Here is a 20,747-nt window from a genome sequence, read left to right on the forward strand (position 1 = left end):
CAAACAGCATAGCAGATCTCTTGCACGTCTCACACTTTTGTTTTGTTTTTTTAAAGAGGTGGAGATGTTCCTCAATGATATGCAAATACATAAAAGAGAATAATATATATTCCCACAAATGACATCAGACAATTTGCCCATAGGTGAAGTGACAGTCACGGTGATACAGCAGGGAATCATAAAACTGTGATGTCATGCACAAAGTCTAGACTGTGACAGGGAGAATGAATTGTTCTGCTGAAATCATAAAAGTCATTATGACTGCTTGGTAGCCTACAGCACAGAGACACTCTGACATAAATGCACAAACTCTAAGCCTTTGCCCTTGGGTAAGGTTTTCAAGAACAACCCATGTGTGCTTTTAGCAACGAGCAAATCTGAAACTCCTTTGGCTTACCAGCTCCCTTGCAGAGGGCTTTGTTCGAGTGACACGAATGGCATTTGGCCATGACATCATCGGTCCCATGAATGATTTAAGTCTCTGTAAATTGAAAATAGCTTTTCTTTTGTTACAGCAGATTCCCCATACTGGACTTTGTAGATGGTATCTCATTTAAATTCTTCTGAGCATTCTGAATATCCATTTATTTCAAAGGGAAATGGACGCAAATTTCAACGGTTCACTAATTTCATTTCACTGCATTCCAATGACATTAGCCCAGAGCAGATATTTCAGTGCAATGCAAAAATCAATGTTCAGATCCTATTGGGAGTCACCTGAAAATCCATTAGTAACTTTGACCAGCAGGTCAGGTAAAGTAATAGCCAGATAAATGTTTTATTACACATTCTTACAGACCTAATGGCCAAACTAAACACAGACACTCATGCATGTCAAGTGTCCATCACAGTCACTCTCAGATGACGTCACATATGAAGGATTTCACACCTGGGATAATGTTACTTACTTGTGTTAAGAACTGAGGCTTTTTCTGTCGCCTGTCTGAAAGTGATCAGCCAAACACCCCTTCACAGACATCTCAGGCTCAGGAGACACCCCTCCAGGACTGAGAACTAGGATGAGGAGTAATTCATTACCTACTGAAACATTTGTCTGGTATAATCTGTTAACTCACTCAGTTAAAATTCACATCAAGTTATAACTGACATAAAAAAAGGCATACACTGATCAGTTTGCACTATTATTTTGCTGGCCTAGAAATTGAGAATAGATGCTGTTTGAATCTAACTAGCACTACTACTAATCAGCAATTCATGGCAGTTCAGAATGATCTTAGAAAATTATAGCTGATGATATCAAAATTTAGAGGCTAGCTTTATTTATGTTTGTGATCATGTAACCAATACATAATAAAGAATAATAAGGTATCTAGTGGCTTTAATGCAATGAATTTTGATATATTTTCAAAACTCGTTAATGGGATTTGTATGTTCAGGAAACAGTCTTAAGATATGTGCATGGTGGAGTGCAGCTGGCAGCACAGTAGCCTTCTCCTCCTGTAGCTAATTCATCTTAGTACAAAAACACAACATTTGAATAATGTTTCTATTACCTCTTAGGTCTACTCAGTGTCTTGTAAGAAAACATATTGCATTTAACTAACCTTGTTAAACTCCAAAACAAGTCATTGAAAATTTAATTTGATTCAAGGGTAAATTTGGACTGATGGGCAGTGCTTACTGGCAGCTGTAGGGAAGCCATGCTGTGTGCCTGCTGCTCACTCTGTAACAGCCCACAGAATCTCACCAATCAAATTGCTTAGCTTCCAGAGGGCGCAAAATTTGATTTCTTAAAGGAGCAGTATCGTCACTGAGAAGAAAAAAAAAACACATACAACACTCTGCTCTACTTGAATGCATCTGAAACCAATAACTGATTCTGAAGTTTTTAAGCTTTGCAATGTGCATGTCAGGGCTATGTATTGTTTAGAGAAATATAATGTATACTAACCTGTGTTTGAATATTCTAAGGAGATTTCTAGGTCATAGTTCATGAGTCCCCAATACTACACTTGCCGCAGTTATCATTTCAAATTGAACACGATTCAGTTTCACCATCAGCAAATATACCCAGGCCAATGTAAGACCCATTGAGCTACAATTTTTCATACCCACCCAGAACAACAGTGATTACTTTTTGTGTTGAAAAACTGAGAGGACATTCAATGGTGGTATGTCTTTGTTTATTAAAAGATGAATGAAAGAGAGGTTCACACTTGGAATGCGAGGTAACTTCTGCCTAGTATTCCATTTCCCTTGGCAAAGAGTTTGTTCATATTCCAAATCATGTATTCAAAACAGACTTCATATGTAAGACCCACATAAAAATAAACAAAATCTGTTCAAGTGCAAGAAACAAAATACAGGTTTATGGTTTGTTTTTAGAAAAGAAGGCAGTCTAAGTTCAAAACAAAGTGTTTCATTTTATGAAACAAAGATATGGAATGTATTTTTTTTTTAATCTTTTTTTTTTTTTTTTTGCTTGTTTGTTTCTTTTTTTTCTGCCAGACCACCCACATTAAATACTACTTGCCCATTTGGCACATTGTTTTCTTTAACTAGGTCAATTTTATACAAATCAGTCAATCTGTGAGGGATGTCCAGTTTTGTGGGTTAATTTGAAATCAAAAGTTGATTTTTTCTTTCTCTCTCCTTAGAAACGAATTACTCCATGAGGCCATATTCATTCGTGTTCTATCAGTTCCAGCTGATTAAAATTCTTTATTACTGTAAAGACAGACATCAGCATTATGACATGTAATGATAGCGACAGTGCACAAGTCTGCCACTTCATTATTTGCTACAAAAATGTAGATGGTCTGCATTTTACGAGGAAATACATATTGCACAAAAAAATGAGGGGGGAAACAATATGTGCCATAAAAAAAAAATACAAAAGAAAGAAAGATAGAAAGAAAGAACGACAGAAAGAAAGAAAGAGAGAAAGAAAGAGAAATCCAGTTTCACACCTGCGATTTGGGACCCATCCACATATCACGAGTATGATATACATAAACTCCTAACTTTTCTATTTTACAGCACATTTACAATCTTGAAACTAGTACCAGCACTGAGGTATACCTCCCCACAATGCCATATGTTCTACAAATACTCAACAAATCTGATCTACAACTGTACAAAACCTAGCTTAAAATCACAAGGCATTTTGATGCAAGTTTTAATTTAACTTAATCCTTAAATCAGGACTCCCTTGCATGCTAAAACAAATGATAAAGGGAAGAAGTGCCTGAAACTCACTGAACGCCCAGTAAGAACATTCCCTTTAAACTGTACAAAAATATGCCTGAAAATAGTTTGCTTTCTTTTAAAAAGATGAGGTCTGTTATGTATCAAAATGTTTCCTCCAACACCTGCACTCTGGAGAGGTCTAGGCTGCTTAAGTTTCGAACCAGTAGGTAAACAGAATCAGTTACAAAAAGAAACATTTGCGGTAAATAGAAATGACAAAAGATTTTTTTTTGTTTTTGTTTTTTTTTTTTAAAGTAACATCCTGAACAAAGTCAGTTCACAGATTTGCTTTGAGTCAGTCCACAGTCTAACGTTTTCAGCTCCCTGCAGTTAGAAGAGGGTAAGATGCATAGAAGTTCTCAGATTTTCCTTTTACGGTCCGTTTTAGTTGAACAGTAATTGTAGACCTACAGAAAAATCCATAAAACCCTGTCATGCTGCCAGTAAACCGTCTGCAGGCTTTATTTTTTCCTCTTTTTTGCTACAGTACCAGCTTCGTACGCATCTAATTCCTCAAACCTCACTCCGCCTCCTTCCCCTAGCCCCTAGATACACACCACAGAAGCCTGGGTAAGACACAACTTGTACAGGACATACAATTTCTTTTCTCCTCAGGTATAACTCGGCGATCTTTAAATTTAGTACGTGAATACCAAGTCAGAAAAGTTCGCTTCGAGCCAGTCCCCTGCTATCATCTCACTGAGCTCGGGCGTGCAATAGTCTGGAAATTCAAAGTGAGAGCCGAGACTGCCCTCACTGAAGGAGTCCAGATCTTTATCCACCAGAGAAAGGGAGAGATTTCCTGAATTTTGGTTGCCCAGCTCCGTTCCTTGTGTAGAAGGGGCGAAATTTACACTGAAGTCAAAAAGCAAGTCGTCCGCGTCTTCGCTAGAGCTGGAAGATGTGGAAACTGACCTAGATGATGCTGGTGAGACGGAAGCAGGATACATTGTGCTCTGCTTGGTAATATTCTTGAAATTGTAAAACAGTTTGTTCGGGGCTGTATTTCTGACTTCTTCGTACATGCTCGCCCCCTCGGATTCTGCAGAGGAACTCAAAGTTGGACTTGCAGGAACTTTTGCTACACTGTACGGTCTCGTTTGCTCCTCGTCGTCTTGTTTAATCCGGACGCGAAAGTCCTCCTCGTAGTCATCGTCGTCATCATCATCAGTGAGTTCACTTTTAACAGTCTTTGAAACTTTCATATTTTTAAATACATAGTCATCTCCGTATCCGTGAGTCGCTTTTGAGCCCGGCTTACTAGACTTCAGTTTAGAACACTTCTTCCCAGAGGTCTTTGCCATCTTGTGACAAGACTTCTCCGGAGACGGTGCTGATGGTTTTGAGCTGTCGAGCTTTGGTTTCTTCTTGGGTCTGTATTTGTAATCAGGATAATCAGCCATGTGTTTCAGTCGGAGTCTCTCCGCTTCCCTAATAAAGGGAATCTTTTCACTGTCCTTCAACATTTTCCAACGTTTTCCCAGTCTTTTGGAGATTTCTGCATTATGCATGTCCGGAGATTGTTCCATGATTTTTCTCCGTTCGATTTTAGACCACACCATAAATGCGTTCATGGGTCTTTTTATGTGCCCAGTGGCTGTCTTGCACCAGTCAGGGTTCATCGGTCCGGGACTGCAAGCCATGAATTCACTTTCATCTGAGTCGGTAGCCTCCCTGGACATATTACTCTCCGTCTCGCTGTGCTCCGTTTGCTGAACCATGGTCTCTTTCTAATGTTGTCTGCCACAGCTGAGCCGCAGCGATGTCAGTCAGCCCACAGCCAAATCTGTTGGCAGTTTTCACCTATATGTTCACGTTCAGAGTATCGAGCTCGCCACTCTTTCCAGAGTTACAAACTGCCTTCTTAACTAGTTCTTAGCGTTTTCATGTGAATTACGTCATTCGTAATGATCCAATCACATCGTCTCCACTCCGCCCAACAGACTCCATACAGTCCCTTAACCCTTTCCTCCGCTCTCTGCAGTTCTCATTGGAGGTCGGATTTGTAGGTTGTCGTAATACACGAGCGTCTGGCTCAGCTGTGGGCTAGACAGGCTTTAGACAGAGACCATGCGAGGATGTCCGAGTGAAAGTGCAAAGACCCGAAGCGCAGATAAATTCGAAACGTCTCTAATTTTGCGCGCAAATTGCAAGGTCCAGTGATACAAGAACGATTTTGAGATCTGACTTATTTTCATCTTTCCTCTCGAAACCCCCATGGCTTTTCTTTTTTAACATAGCCTATAATATGATACTGAAGGTGGCGCTTGGACACTGTTCCTGTGTGTGTTGTCTGTTTCAGCAGCAAGGGTGTTACATTACCAGGAAAAAAAAAAAACATTTTAGTGGCTCATTATTAGCGACTTTTCCTGTAGATATTTAGGGACTAACACCGCACTTTTTTCCCCTCAGTGATTTCCTCCCATAGTGACTGGTTTTGATACGTGTCCCTTTGAACTACAAAAAATCAGTATAGTCAGATTAGTATAAGGAATTCATGCAGCAGTGCCAAATAGAGGATTGCTTGGGAGCTGGAGTCTTTTCATATGCCATAACAACCTGAACACATGTGCTAGTATTATAAACAGGAGTTTCAATTCTCATACCTAATGTTGCTGTGTTAGGGGCCAAACTCTGCCTTTGTAGACTGTATGTCCAACAAGCTACAAGGCAGCTCAGAGTGATCTTGAAAACTACATTTGATAATAGTTTCTGTTTACTCTGTCCCCTAGAGGGCAATGATCCATCCAACCCATCAGCCCTCCCACCCCCCACTCCATCCTACACACACACACACACACACACACATATACATGTACACACTACGAAGTGACACAAATGCCCTAGAAATTGAGTCACTGTTTCGGCTTTCTTTAGATTAACTGCTAAAATATCTCACACTGTTTCAAAATAAACAGTTTTACATTTTAAGAGGTATTGAACTCACCCAATATTACATTTTTGTCTTTCTGATATATTTGTCCCATTCTTTTTTTGCCAAAAATCACTTGCTGAAAGAATGTTATGTATGTCCTTAGAGCTTGTTGCTTTGTTGAAGATGTGATACTTTTCACAGAATTAATAACTGATGTATACAATTTATTTACAACTGAATGTCTCAGTGTATTTTTTAGAGTTGAGCTGTTTATCTGTCGTTATCAAAGCTTAGTGCCATTTCTTTCAAAGGAAATGTTGAGTATCCTCTTTTTCCTCTGCCCTGTGTGATAGACTCCTGGATACTGACAAGCTTCAGTCTTGGGTTTGGATCAAACAACCAAATTCTGAGGAAAATGTACATTTCATTGACCCTTAAAGAAACCTAGTTAACATCCTTAGAATGATGGGGTAGGGTGGGATGCTTTCTGTGTGATTCAAGCCAGTCTGATGAAACAAAGAAAGTCATAAGAAATAAAGTATAGAGAAGGCAGAGAGAAAGAGAGAGAGATACATTCAAACATTATGTTCTGTATTGAATTTGGATGTTTGGGGCTGAGGGTGGTTTTGAAATACAAGAAGTGGACATGCATAACATTGCTCGGTAAACCTGGTATCTTCCCTTGCTGTTGTTCTGTGTATGTTGCATCATGTCTGTGTTGGGTGTGAAAGGCAGGGCCTGCCAGTTTAATGGTGGTCATGTGTGTCTGCTGTGGTTGCTGTTGGGCTCCTCATCAGCATGCCTCATTATTGACTGTGAATGAGGTGAGAGTGTCAGACGGTGCAGAAGTATGAGTCATGCAAGGGAGGGGCTTTGCGCAGAGAAATACGACCCCCCCCCCTTTTTTTTCTCCACCACCACCATTACCAACTGCCATTCTGCACACACACACCAGCAGGAATGTTTTGAGTCAACAGAGAGATAAGGCACAGTCACCAGTCCACATTTCATTTCCAAATATATCTCTGTATATCTTGATGTCCATGTACATTTTTGAAAATCTTACCTTCACTGTTATGTATCGTATTCATAACTACGAGTATTATATGATAGACTGATAATATATCTATACATACAAATATAAATTCCTTTGATTGTATGTGTGGTGTTTTTTCTTGCTTTTTCTCCTATGCTTTTGAAGACAATTTTATATTGAAAATCTACTGTGTGCTCTATAAAGTTTTCAGATTCAAACACCGAAAGGTATTTCAGAGGAATAAATATCCCCACTTGCTTATCTAAAACCTCCCTGAAGCAGCTGCTGTTCTTACAAAGGAGCAGTGAAGCGTTGGATCAATACTAACCCAGACTAGGGGCTATCTGATTCTAGAAAGGCAGAGACTCATCTCTTTCTGCATAGCCTGCAGACAGGTGTGCCTCCTCTCACAGCTATCTGATGGGTTAACAAAGGCAAAGGAAAAAGAGTTGTTGTGGTGGTACATACAGACGCAAATTAAGTTCTCAGTTGTACCACACATTCCTGAATATTCTGTCTCCTGTAGACAATACTTATTGCCACAACTGGATGTTTTCATGCTGATAGTTTGAGTGGCAACCCCAAAGCATTAAATTTGTTATGGTAACCCTAAAAGAACCAAGAGTCATGCATCCCCTAAAGTGAAAAATGACCTCATGCAGAAAAGACTTCTCATGTGTGAAGACTAAAGAAACTCTAATATTGAGAGCTGGTAAGAATAAGTTGTGAGCTGAAATAATGTTATTACATGCAAACATGCTTGTCATTTAGAAAAGTGATAGTGTTAGAAAAAAAAAGAAAATAGCATTGTTAAAAAGAGTATCTAACAAAAAAAAACTCTTTATAATTCCATGAAGATTTTAAGTCTCTCTTGTCTTTTAATATTTAATCAGGCTGCCACTGAGATACAATTACACATTTGTCCTATTCAGACATCTCTTGTTTTCGTTCCTTTTTTCACAGACTTTGCAGCGAACTACAGGCTTGGTTTGTCCTTGACTCCTCTATGCTTTTTTTTTTTCCCAAGGAGAGAGAGAGCAAATAAATCTATCAGGTTGTTGCCTCACATTCTTGAGTCAATGCAAATGTAGCTCTTTGGTGTCAAATTCTTTGTTGACCTCCATGATGCTTCCACACACTCAAGGTCCAGTGCTTAGCAGATACTTGATACTGGAGTATCTTGTCATGAATGTAAACAGCTGACGGTCGACACTCCTCTGGAATGTTTGTCACATGGAACACAAACACAACCAAAAGCCAATGTCTGCTTCATCTTGAGTGCTCATTTTCTCCCCACACAAGTATGTCACACTTTTCCAGCACACTTCACTGCTGACAAACGATACTCGAAATCAAAACTATCAAAGTATAGAGGAGAGTACAGCAGGAAAAAAAGAAACCTGTAAAAAGCACAAGAACTTTAACTTGGAGTTACTGTTGTAAAATTTGGAAGTCAGCCTGTGGAGTTTACTGAGAAAACATGTTAAGCTTCTTGTTGAAGCCCCACTGCCTCCACTTCTTATAGGAGGAGAGCCATACAAGAGTGTGGGAATGTAGGATGAAAAAAAAAAAAAAAAAACATGGGGTTGGGTCATCACCCTATTCCCTTTTCTCAAGAAGACTCCAACTCCTGAACACCCTGACTTTTCACTTGTTGTCATTTCTTTACAGTCTCAAGTCTCCCTGATTGTACTGTGGCATTAAAGAAAACATTCTCATTGTACGTTCACATGGGTGTGTTTGTGTCCACTTTGTCTTGGCCTAATAAACATCTATTGAAAATACCCCTCAGGGCCCCAGTCCTTCCTAATGAGAGTGTGTTTAGTCTAGAGAGATTGGCCTAAATGCTGATGGATTGCATGGTTATGGTTTAACTTCCCTAATAACATGGTAAACCACTGGAAATTTTGTACACTTTCGCTGGGGCAAATGGTACAAGAGGGTTAAAAAAGAAGTTACTTTGCCAACTTTCTCTAACCGGTTGTTTGGATAAACACCATGAAAGCATGTTTTACACAGGTGATATAAATGAAAACATTTAATCAGGAAAATAAAGCACACTACAGACAGAGTGGATTAGTGAGTGTGCCGTCTCGTGTTGTATGTAATGCATGGCGGTGTATGATGATGCAGTCAGTATGTGGAGATGAGTGGCACATCCCACTCAGACATATCGTGCGTTCTCATGTTTGACTAGTTTATGATCTTAACACCACAGGCTAAATTGTGACAGTTCAAAGCAGCCTCATAGAACACATGGCCTTCAGGCACAGTTCAGGCAACACTGTGTAACAGGCTTTGCCCCTGTAATTAGCACCTTTAAATAAACCAAAATTAAAGGTTAGGTTTGCCTATGATATCAAGGATTTTTTTTGTTCCTTGGGTTAGGGGCAAGAATAGTTTATAATCCAACTTACAACTTCACAATACAATGTTATTGATCTTGTTCTTAGCGTCACAAACTACAAGATCGCACACCATTGGTGCATTGTCACTATACTGGTGTAACCTTGTTAAACACCCCCCCCCCCCCCCCCCCCCAAAAAATAAATAAATAAATAAATAAAAGAAAATAAAAGAAAATTGCAGTTCAGTCTAGCCAAGCACTTTCCTAACTGCATGGCCTGTGGTGATGGTGGCATCAAAATATGAGATGACCTCTTGTATTTTGAAGGCCATCGACATGCATGGTTCTCACCACCAGAATATAATCCATTTCATCCAGAAAGAAACACACATTATACTTTCACCATGTCGCAGAGCTTTGCTCTCTTTTATACAAACCCACAGAAACCGCAGTGTGTAAATAAAGAAAATTCAATACTGAGTTCTGCTTTAATGGTGTTGTTATTGCCTTATGCTCTTGTTGAACTCAAATAAACAATAAAAACCAAAGCATGTAACACACAAATAACAGCTCATGCATGAAAACTGCACTTAGCAGCAAAGAACAGAGAGTAAAGGATACAATTACTGTGTCTGTAATCCGCAAAGCAGCAATTATGCATGCAAAACAGAATTACAATCTTATTTGTTCAAATAAATTGATATCGAATATCCTGATACTTTATTCAGGCATCCACCACACCAAGCTGATGTGGATACATTCTAAAGCTAATGGTGTTTTCATGTCCTGGTAAAGAAAATGGAAAGATTTTTTTTCCCCTTTCATTTCATGCACTCATTATTACATATGCGTATGTTATGCGTATGCACTCTACATCAGAGACCTCTCAACTGTGTCCCCTCCATATGGCAACCATATTCATACGCTAACCAACTCATCCTGCATGTAACTCTCAGGATGTCACAGATTGGCAGAGCAAATGATTTCCTGTCCTGTGTTAAAACCATGCCACTATAGCATTATGAGGTTTCATCCATCTCAAATGTCACTTTACGTTCATAACACTACACATGGCCAAATCATTCATCCATCTATTTATTTTCTTCCAGTATTTGTTTCTATAATCTATACTTTATTTGTACAAGTCTAAGACTGATATGTAAATTAAAAAAAAAGAAAGAAATTCTACTCAGTGTTTATTAAGCCATTTCAGATAGCTTCCATTCAGTTAAGTATCATTCGTATAGTGGTTTTTACCATAGACATTGGCATAAAGCAGTCTTTCACGGGATCCCAGGTCTGTGGAATCCCAGTGCGCAAACTTAAGGTGACAGTGGGAATGGAAAACTTCCATTGGCCTGGAACATGCTGATCAGAAAGACATTTTTTGGAAGTAAAGGTGTAATACTTACCAAAGTGAGTAGTATTACAAAGTCACATAAGCACAAAACTCAGTCGTCTAATTACAAAAGCTGGAGGACAAACAGCACGAAAGTTAAAGAATGATAGTATATAGCTATTCTTAATTCATACCCAAACCTCTTGACAATCTTTACTAATCTCATTATAAGTGTCTGTTTAAAAGGCATGATTCATGTTAATGGGACACAGTTTCCTGCTGTAGCTTCTCCCTCCACAAATGGAAACATATGAGAAGGTTTCGCAGAACAGACGCTTTTATTTTAACTTGGGCAAAAGGGGGGGGGGGGGGGGGTCAGCTACAGCGCGTCTGATCATTTCAAGCTCTGACAGAGGAAATTGTTCAAAAGTGAGTGTATTTTCACAGCAAATCTGTTCAATGTGACCACAGCTCTACTTAATGGACTAATGGGCTACGAGACTGCTAGCTGGTCCTGCGGGTTGTCCTCATGAACAAAAGCACCAACAAACATCTGCACTAAATAAATATTCACGTGTCATTTAATTCTTTTTTTTCTTTCTTTCTTTTTTTCCTCTTTAAAATGAGCTCTGGACTGTCAACTACTAAGGAAAGTGGAGTGAACTGAGGGGTTAAAAAGATCTTTGTCTTACTTTGGGCCATATTTTGATGATAAAGAGCTTCAGCTCAGGATTAATGTTTATTACACCGTCTTATTTGATTGTTGCAGCTGAATGTAATGTTTTTTTTTTTTTTTTTAATTTTCAATGACTAAGGCCCCACTCAATTTTCAGGAAATCAGACCATAATGCATACACTAAGGTGTTAAATTGTTAACCACGACACAATTCACAGAGCTTAATTACACAGTGTGCATCTACGTCTCATGTTTCCAAGCCAAGATATGTAAAACACTATTTTACATAGTGAAGTATACAATAAAGTTATATTAGTGTGTGTTCTAATGATGATTACTGACAAGCTTACAGCCCCAGATCTGAGCCAATAAAAACTTAAATGGTAAAACAAAACTTTTAAGTTTTCAGCGTAAGTTTAAGTATTCATTTTTCCTTCACCCTTACAGCATATGATCATTTGCAATGCAAAGTCCACTTTGGGAAAACATTGCCTGTGGACAAACTGAGAACCCAGACTTTAATCGTATGAACACCATTGGCTTTGGTAAAGATAAAAATGTCAATGAATCAATGAATCAATCAATCAATCAATCAATCAGTCTGTCTGTCAGTTAGTGAAGTCTGTCAGAAACCAACTTTGTATGATTTTTCACTCAGAAAAAAAGAGATTTTAGTCACAGTTGGTAGATGACTGTGATCTTAAACTTGGTTTTAAACTGTCCATGTTTCCAGTCACCTCAGGTCAAGACTTCTTCAACAGTAACTCAGGCATCAGAAACAATTCACATTTGCTTTCCAGAAAAGCTTTTTTTCCCCTTTTTTTTGGGGGGGGAGTTACATCATGCTCACTTCATGAAGACATCAAGCTTATCAGACTCTTTAATAGTGGTTTGTAATTTGTTCAAAAAAATGAATTAAAATGCAGACATAAATGTGTTCTCCTAAGAGGTGAATTTAAATTCCATTAATTGCTACACAACACAGCTGGAGTCTATTTAACTTAGTATGAGCACAAGCAATTAGCAACACCTGAGCAATTTAAACTCATCAAGAATTGAGTTCACTGAGGGTGTTCCACTTTTTCTTTAAAAATTAAAAGCAAAGAAAGAAAGATAAAAAAGAAAGTGTCAAGCCCTTGTCCTCACCTCCTCTGATTCAACCTATCAGCGCTTGGCTTCACTGGCTGACTGACCTCTGGCTTATCCATGGGCACCTGCCCTCAGCTCAAGGACCCTTTGACTGATTATCACTCACACCTGTTCATGATTCATGGTTTCATCACACAGACACATACACACACACATGTGCATATATATATATATATATATATATATACTGTATGTGTGTGTGTGTGTGTGTGTGCGCGCGCGCGCACGTGTGTGTGTGTGTAATGCATGTGGTTTTGTTTTCACACCTATTTGTGAAGTCTTGTATCTACCAAGGGCTCTAAGCCAGGTCTCTCTACTCTGTCTTTGTTCCTTTACTGTGTATTGATCCACACCTGTTACCGCCTAAGCATACAGTAGTCTGAGTACCATGTACCAAAGTTTTGCTTGTTCCTGCAACTTGTACACTGGTTAGATTAAAGTTTACCCATATTAAAGATTAAAGTCTTCCCAGCACTTGCTTTCTGTTGCCCTAAGTATTCACTGCAAAAAGACAGAAAGAAAGGGTAAAAATAAAGAAAGAAAAAAGAAAGGAATTCCTTTGAGTTTATGAGCTAGGCCAGAACCATAGGCATATATAACTTACACAGGTCACGTAGACCAGTCACGGGAAATGGGAGCAGCAGTAAGGGTTGGCCATAGGAACTTGTGGATGAGACTTTGGTCAAAGTGTAAAGAGGAAAGCTGAAAATGAGCAGAAAAGGCAAAAGGGAAATATTGTTTAAAGATAGAGGTCTGAGAGACTGGGATTCATTTCCAACTGCTACTCCTCAACTGCCGTTAAGAATTTATTGTAAGTAGGTCTCGGAGCTCATTTATAAATAGTCTGGTTTTATAGCACCCTGTGCTCCACTGGACTAAGAAAGAGAATGGTCATTCTGCACTTTACTGTATTAGCTCTCAAATACTCAAACTGATAAAAAAAATACTTTTGTTTCCATCACTTTAATTTCAAGAATTACAAAGTAAACACATTATTACTGATTGTCATTAAAGAATAATTCTGTTGGACATCAGAGCACTTTTTAGCATTAAATACACTTAAATATACACTTCAATATGACATTAAATATACACTTAATATTTAATGTTATATTTAAGGCCATCACTCAGACACCTCTCCCATGACATTTCATAACTGTTTTCTTTTGAAGCACTTCCAGTGTTAAGTACACGTTAAATAATGAAAGGTACATAGATGTTCTGAATATGTACTCTTTAACAAACAAATTAATGAACACAGACTAATCCTAGTTCATGGCTAAATCACTGGCACCTCTCTTTACCACACAACTTTACCATATCATTTGAATTACAAATCATTTCATAAATATCTTGACTATAAATGTATTCTATACATAACATATGGACAGAATAACCGTTATGCTATTAAAATGTCAACCTCTGTTAATTTTTTATTTTTTACTCCAGCGGAAGATTAAAAAAAAAAGAAGAAGAAGCCAAATAGCAAAACATTAAGTGTGCTTTGACTTCTTCTATGATCAGGAAGTGTTATCTTAGCAAAGCATTGCCATAAAGAGTGTCAAACACACCCACAGGGCCAGGGATAAATCTGATTGACAGTGTTTCCTGTCCATTATTTCAGGAAAAGAGATAACTAGAGGCTTATACTGGCACTAAAAAAAAAACAGAATTATCATTCAGTTTGATACACTGGGTCAGCGGCCAGCACCCATATTCATTCTTCAGCTCAGTAATAAAGTGAGGGGTGCACATTAAAATGGACAATGACCAACGAGGCATGATTGATGGCCTAGAAAGGCCAGAAAACGCCAGTTAAATCAAAAGTCATTCCACATTAATGAAAGGAAAAACCTACTGTAAATCATCTTATGAACTAATCTATTAGTGATAACGAATTCATGCTGGCAGTTTAACCTTAGTTTTGCAATTCATTATATTTGAGATTAACAAGGGATGGAACTTAAGTGAACTGTCTGTGGGGAATTATGCTGGGGGTCTTCATTGTCAATCATGGATTGCATTCCAGTGCCTTGCTTCCATTAGGAAAAGGGAATTAAGTAAGACTTTCTTTAATGCAGACGGCTTACTCATTTAACGCCTCTGCTGTTTTCCCGAGATGGTTAACTCTTCATTAACCATATTAACAGCATCCATCTCTCTCATGTCTGTCCCTTTGCTCTGACCTCTAGCTGTCAGAAATCTTCAAACAGAAATGTTTGAATGATGGATGACACTACCAAACCTACCACAGAAAAAAAAAAGAAAAAGAACGTATTTTCCAACCCATTCCAGTCCATCTATCTCTTGGGGACATGCCACTGGCTACCACTTAACAATGAATACTCAAAGCCATTAATTGACTTATCAAAATTAGAAACTACATTTTAATTATATGCCTGTCGGCACTCTGAGGGTTCGGCGGAGATCACCCTCAATGCTTTTAACTCAGTTTTGGGGGAACTCATCACTTATGTCAGTATGACGTGACGTTGGTTAAGGCAGTCAAGACGATCCTGACCGAAACTTCAATGTTAACTGCTGCGCTTAGGACAAAAAGGACACTTCTTCACAATTCCATAATGCCACATCTGTACGCAAATTTTACAACACTGCATGGAGCTTAAAGCTTTTCTTTTTGTTGCTGAGAAAGTAGTGGAGGCTGTAACTCTGGATAAAACTGGTTTGTTAGTAAAACCTGTGCCATTGCATGTTTTATTTACATAACTTTCACAGTTATAGATATTCTGCGTGGCACATTTATAAATAATTCATTGCTTGACCTATTTCACCAATGCTTGACCTTTTGCTGCCCTGTTCTTTCCTTGAAAGAGAGCAAGAGCATCCCAGACACCCCTCACTTCCGAAAAGAAAATTGCCCCTTCCACGGAGAGAAGTTTCTGTCCCCAGGAGTGTCTCAAAAGAGACAGGTACCTGTGGAGAGGGCACATCACTGAAATGTAGTGCAGCTTTGGTTGCATCCTCTGTTAGTCAGCTCCCTTTCATACCTGTCAGAAGGTCAGGGGGACATATTCAATCCACAGGACGAGTTTGAGTCTGTGTATGTGTTTGTGTGTGTGTGTGTGTGTGTGTGTGTGTGTGTGTTTGTCTGTGCATGACCTCAGTGACAGGTGCCAGTGTGGCTGTGCACAAATCCCATCAGTGAGGAGGAAAAAAGAGAGAGAGAGAAATTGAGTAATAGGGAGAATCTAGTTTTTTGGAGAAATGCGGTCATCGCAAAAAGGCCACTGAAAATGCAGCACAAAACCATGAGCTCATCATATCTACAGGAAGTGACTGCATCTCACAATGCTGGATCATAACTCAATCGTTATAGTTTATGGTGTTTAGATAATTATTTAATTCAAGACTGGACGTGTCAATAGAATACGACAGGAGATTAATTAGAAGTGGAGATGACTTCAGTGCCACCTTTATTTATTTATTTTAGCCTTGCCATCTATCCAATAGCAAGGCTAAATAGAAGCTTTAAGCAACAGTACATCAGCTCTGTATAATCAAATACAAATAATATAACAAGAGAAACTGATGAGGCAAGGTGATTAAGTACACTTAATTAAGATTGTTCAGGTACTTTAAAAGAGTAAAAGTCATTGTGCGGACAAGGCAGTTTTACTGAGAGGATGTCTCTGTAAGAGACATAGTTATGATTTATGGAAGCTATGTACAACATTTTCCTGAGCCAAAGCAAACCAGTCAGAGCTTGGTGACTGTGGATGACTCAGCCAACTCATCCTGAGCTAACGTGCTATTATTCACCAAGGCTGTTTGAAGATGAAAGCTGAGGAAGAACTTGAGGCCCTCACTGATCCTTATCACATAATGGCAGATTAGTAATTCTTGACAGATTTGACACTGGCGTTCTACAAAAACCTCAATTCAGATTACAGAGTGAAGAATGTTACCTGGGATATCTTGGTTTTCTCAGACTTGCTTTATTTTGCCTTCAAGCTTTGTGAAAGATGATTTACAATCAGTCACATGATCACATCCCTCATAGCAGCGGTGAACTACAACACTGCGTGAGAGATGTACGGAAAGGAACATAAGCAAAGGAAGTGGAGTATTTTTGTAACTGTGACATGATAGAGGAAGTCTCTAATTATGTTTAAGGATAGACCTCTAACCTTTCCTGCTTTTCTGTCTTCTGGAGCAGGAACAGAGTGAGACACCTTGAAAAAACATTTGCCTTCCCTTCACTGTGAAAGCCAGAAATTGTTCAGTACAGAAACATCTGAGTGAAGTCCCAGCACCAGAAAGGCATCCTCAGGCCGTTAGTGATTGCTCTCCTCGGAGAATAGGCCGGCAGTGCAGAAGTCAATGTGGAGGACTAAGAGCTCCATGGCAGATGGAGAAAAGGGTTGGGGACATAGCCCTTTGCCTGTCAGCTGCTTACACTTGTAAGATATCAGGCATGTATGAAATGTGTTGGCAAAGATCCATGTCCTTCAGTTCCCCACTTCTCCTCCCCAGTGCTCTGTGGAGGCCAGTGCACTGCGGGGGTCCGTCAGATGGAGGACCAAAACAACATGTGAACAGTTGTTGCCATGGTTTCTCGACATCATACAAGGCGAAGCCAGCATGAAGCACCGTGATAACTTGTTGAATCAAACAAATGATTGTTACTGTGTTAGAGACTTATGCCATTCATTTTCACCTTTTCAGGACAATGGAATGCTCAACAGTTGTGAGTCAGCAGTGGAAACTGCCTAATGTCAAAAAAGTTTGCTCAAAGCAAAATATGGCCTTTAGGTTTCGGACAGTTCTCATCATATTGTTAATGTTTTATAAATAACTATCAGCACCTATGTAACCTAATTTTCATAGTCTCTTTGATATATAAAGTAAGCTTTTAGGTTTACACAGAGATGCCTTTCCACTGAATCACTACAACATACAGTGTTCACATACTGTTTCCTAAAGGAGACCATTTGTATCAAGAGAAACACGCTGACATGACTGAAATATTAAAAATTATGGTTTCAAGCTGCGATCGTACAGTATGACAACACAAATCACTCCATGTTTTGAACTGATTTGTTGCAGATCAAGAATCTTATTGAGTTCTCGTACAGTCTGCTACTGATGGGAGCTGTCGTTGTCTCTGTTTGAACATATGAGACTATGGTGAGAATAATCAAGTTCAGCTCTGCTTGCTTTAGCTATTCACACAGGTGTTTCTAATAAAACAGCCTGCTGATGATAGATATTTAGAAAAAAAAAGATGTATAGTGAGCTCAAAAAGAGATGAGAAAAGTATCAAAGCAAAGACAGATGCCTTCATGTTGGAACCTGTTTAAGATTTGAAAGATCAACAAAGTAGAAAATTGTAAGGCTGAAGCTACAAACAAGCAGACATTTCAAGACTTTTTTTTTTTTCAAGTCTTTTTCCAATCTTTACTTCCATGTTAACTCGACTTTTTCTCTAGCAGCACAAATCTCTGGTTAATGTCGAGAGGAATATTTTTATTCTGTATGGACAACTGTTTGAGTTTTGCCTGAAAAAGGAGTAGAGGAAGCACTCCTGTGAGCTCCCTGCCCAGCCTGGCTGACAGCATGGAGTCTGTTGGCCGAAGGGTCAGCTCCTGCAGGTTTTTGCCCAGCACCTCTGTGAATAACCACGGCAGATGGAACGCTGTGAATGAAAGCCCGGGGCTGAGGATGTGTCCAAGGTTACATCATGTAAATAAATCTTAGCCACAGAGACAGGGCCAACCAAATATCTGACCTGAACAAGTCTGAACTCACTCAGGGCATGTCTGAAGTGTGATTGAAAATGGAAATAGTTGTAATTCTTCTTCTTTTTTTTTTAGTTATTAGTTCAGTATCTCCACATATAGAAATCTCTGCAATATGCATTTATTATGAGATAAGTATGAAATTGTGGTGTTATGAGATAGAGGCCATTGCTCGTGCCATGGCATTAATTTGGTTGAAAAGAGTATTGCTATGATGTACATCTTGACTCAGAATTCACAAAAAAAACCCAAAAAAAAACAAACCTTTAAATCCATATTTGTTTGCTCATACAAATCCTGGGTGATATTATGTACAAAATAAACACAGTTAGAAAGGCGTCAACCGTAGCTAAAATCCTAACTTGCACACAGAGCAAAACCTCTCAACTTTCTTCTCAAAGGGCCATAGAAATCAAGCTTATGAAGAAAGAGGTGAATTTTAAGTGATGTTTTGTCCTTGTCCCTTTTTCCACTTAAAATGATTTATTTTATCTCTACCTACATAAAGTTACTCTGCTCAATCCACATTAACATTATTAGCTGTTCTTTTATGCCGTTCTGTTTACCCTTACTCAATACAGTATAGATACCCTGCAGACACTGGAAAATGCTTTAACAATATCATAAACATTTAGTGTCTACGAAAACATCTTTGCTAAATCCAGTAAGCTACTTTTGGGGGTGGGGTTGAAAGAGGCAATGAAGTCCACATCCATTATCATTTTGCTTTTGCTTGTTTGTTTGAGCATTATTGCTTTCAGCGGGTGTGTCTCAGTACCTAGTGAGGCATATACACAGGCAGCATTTTAGGTCATCAAATGTATGTCACCAACATGAAGGTTGTTTTAATTCTTAAACGCCTTAAATGTACTTTCTACTAAGATATCTTATTTTAGCCAGTATGCCAGCTAGCTCTGTCGCTTCAGGCTGCTGTTTCAAATATTTACCGACTTGTTAGCTTAGCCAGCTGGTGTTAGGTTGTTACAATCCTGTTGTCGAACATTATTAGCTTGCTAACCATAGGTAGTCATCCCAGCTCTGTGGAATAGTCTCGGACAATTAGCTAGAATTATAGGGATTCATTGGTACTAATGACAGCAAGAACGGGATCCATGGCAATTGCACACTGATGTATGCAAAATGACTAAATATAAATTTAACTGTACTTGTGCCATTATAGCACCATTCTTGAAAGTCCTCCATGACTTGTCTGAGTAGCACACTTTGATAGGCACTGATAGCCCGGTAGTTAATGTTTTAACAGCTGCCTTTCCAGTTGAGTACAGGCCAACAAAATTTTTATCCACATCAAATGTTTCATCAATATGGTAAAGAACAGACACAGACGCTTGCTTCTTATTGCAGACATCTGAAGTTTCATTCACAATTAATGAGAGGGATTTGTCTCCTTTTACTTTATCTGTAATGTCTTGTAACACTGCATTTCCTGTGAGTTCTAATATTTCCTTTTCAATCTCATGACCTAACCATTTCTGCCTCCCCTTCACTGGACTCGTGTTCCAAGGCCTTGACTAACTCAAAGATGCAGCGCCTCTATGATGACAATCAAAGCTTTCGGAGAATATGCTGTTTCTTGTGACACCTTGCTTGAAATTACATCAGCTATTGATTTTCTTGAAGAGAGGCTGGCCGGTTTTTAAACTGCTTCTTTATGGACATCTGCTTCTCATGTAATGTAAATCAGATTGTAGCTTTCCTTCAATTACAAAGACTATGGGGACACCAAGTCTTCATCCTTGGGTACATAAAATGTGAGATATTGCAAATGCTCAGAGATCCTTCATGTATGCCAAAATGCTTTGACAAGAGCACTGTCAAGTGCCTCCAAATACTGATTTGGGGAAAATTTTGGGAAACTTAATTCCCTGCCTTCCCTAGTACCTCAAAATATGATGCATAATTTTAATCTCTTGCTTCAAACTACAACATTTTTTCTCTGTCCTTTACTCTGAGAAACCAGGTTTGGAAGACTTGTAACTTTCAAATATATGGAGGAAATCCTAGGTATGCAATCATTTTTGCCACTACTACATATGAGAGGCGACTAATTCTCACCTGTGCATCTACATTTGTTGCTCTCTCCAGCTCAATCTGTGTGTCCACCTCATTCTGCTCTGTCATGTTTGTACTCTAGCACAGCAGACAGAGACATAATACACTAAAGACAGTGAACAATCTTCAGTTGTCTTATTTAGTGTGCTGAGGTGTTCTGACAAACATAACTCAATTAACACGGTTTTAATAAAACAGGAACATACATTACACGTCGCGTATATCTTTCACATGTGCGCCTGCGGTCTCCAGCTTGAGTGAACACTGTCACAAAACAAATGAT

General features: G+C 38.8%; 1 protein-coding gene across 1 annotated transcript; it reads right to left on the bottom strand.

Moving 5' to 3' along the window:
• Positions 1-3,848: 3,848 nt before the first annotated feature.
• On the bottom strand, positions 3,849-4,931 carry sox11a (SRY-box transcription factor 11a). The gene has a single exon (XM_030786698.1). The coding sequence runs from the start codon at positions 4,929-4,931 to the stop codon at positions 3,849-3,851; it is 1,083 nt and encodes a 360-aa protein (XP_030642558.1).
• Positions 4,932-20,747: the final 15,816 nt, after the last annotated feature.

This window comes from Chanos chanos, chromosome 10, assembly GCF_902362185.1.
Source record: "Chanos chanos chromosome 10, fChaCha1.1, whole genome shotgun sequence".
NCBI lineage: Eukaryota > Metazoa > Chordata > Actinopteri > Gonorynchiformes > Chanidae > Chanos > Chanos chanos.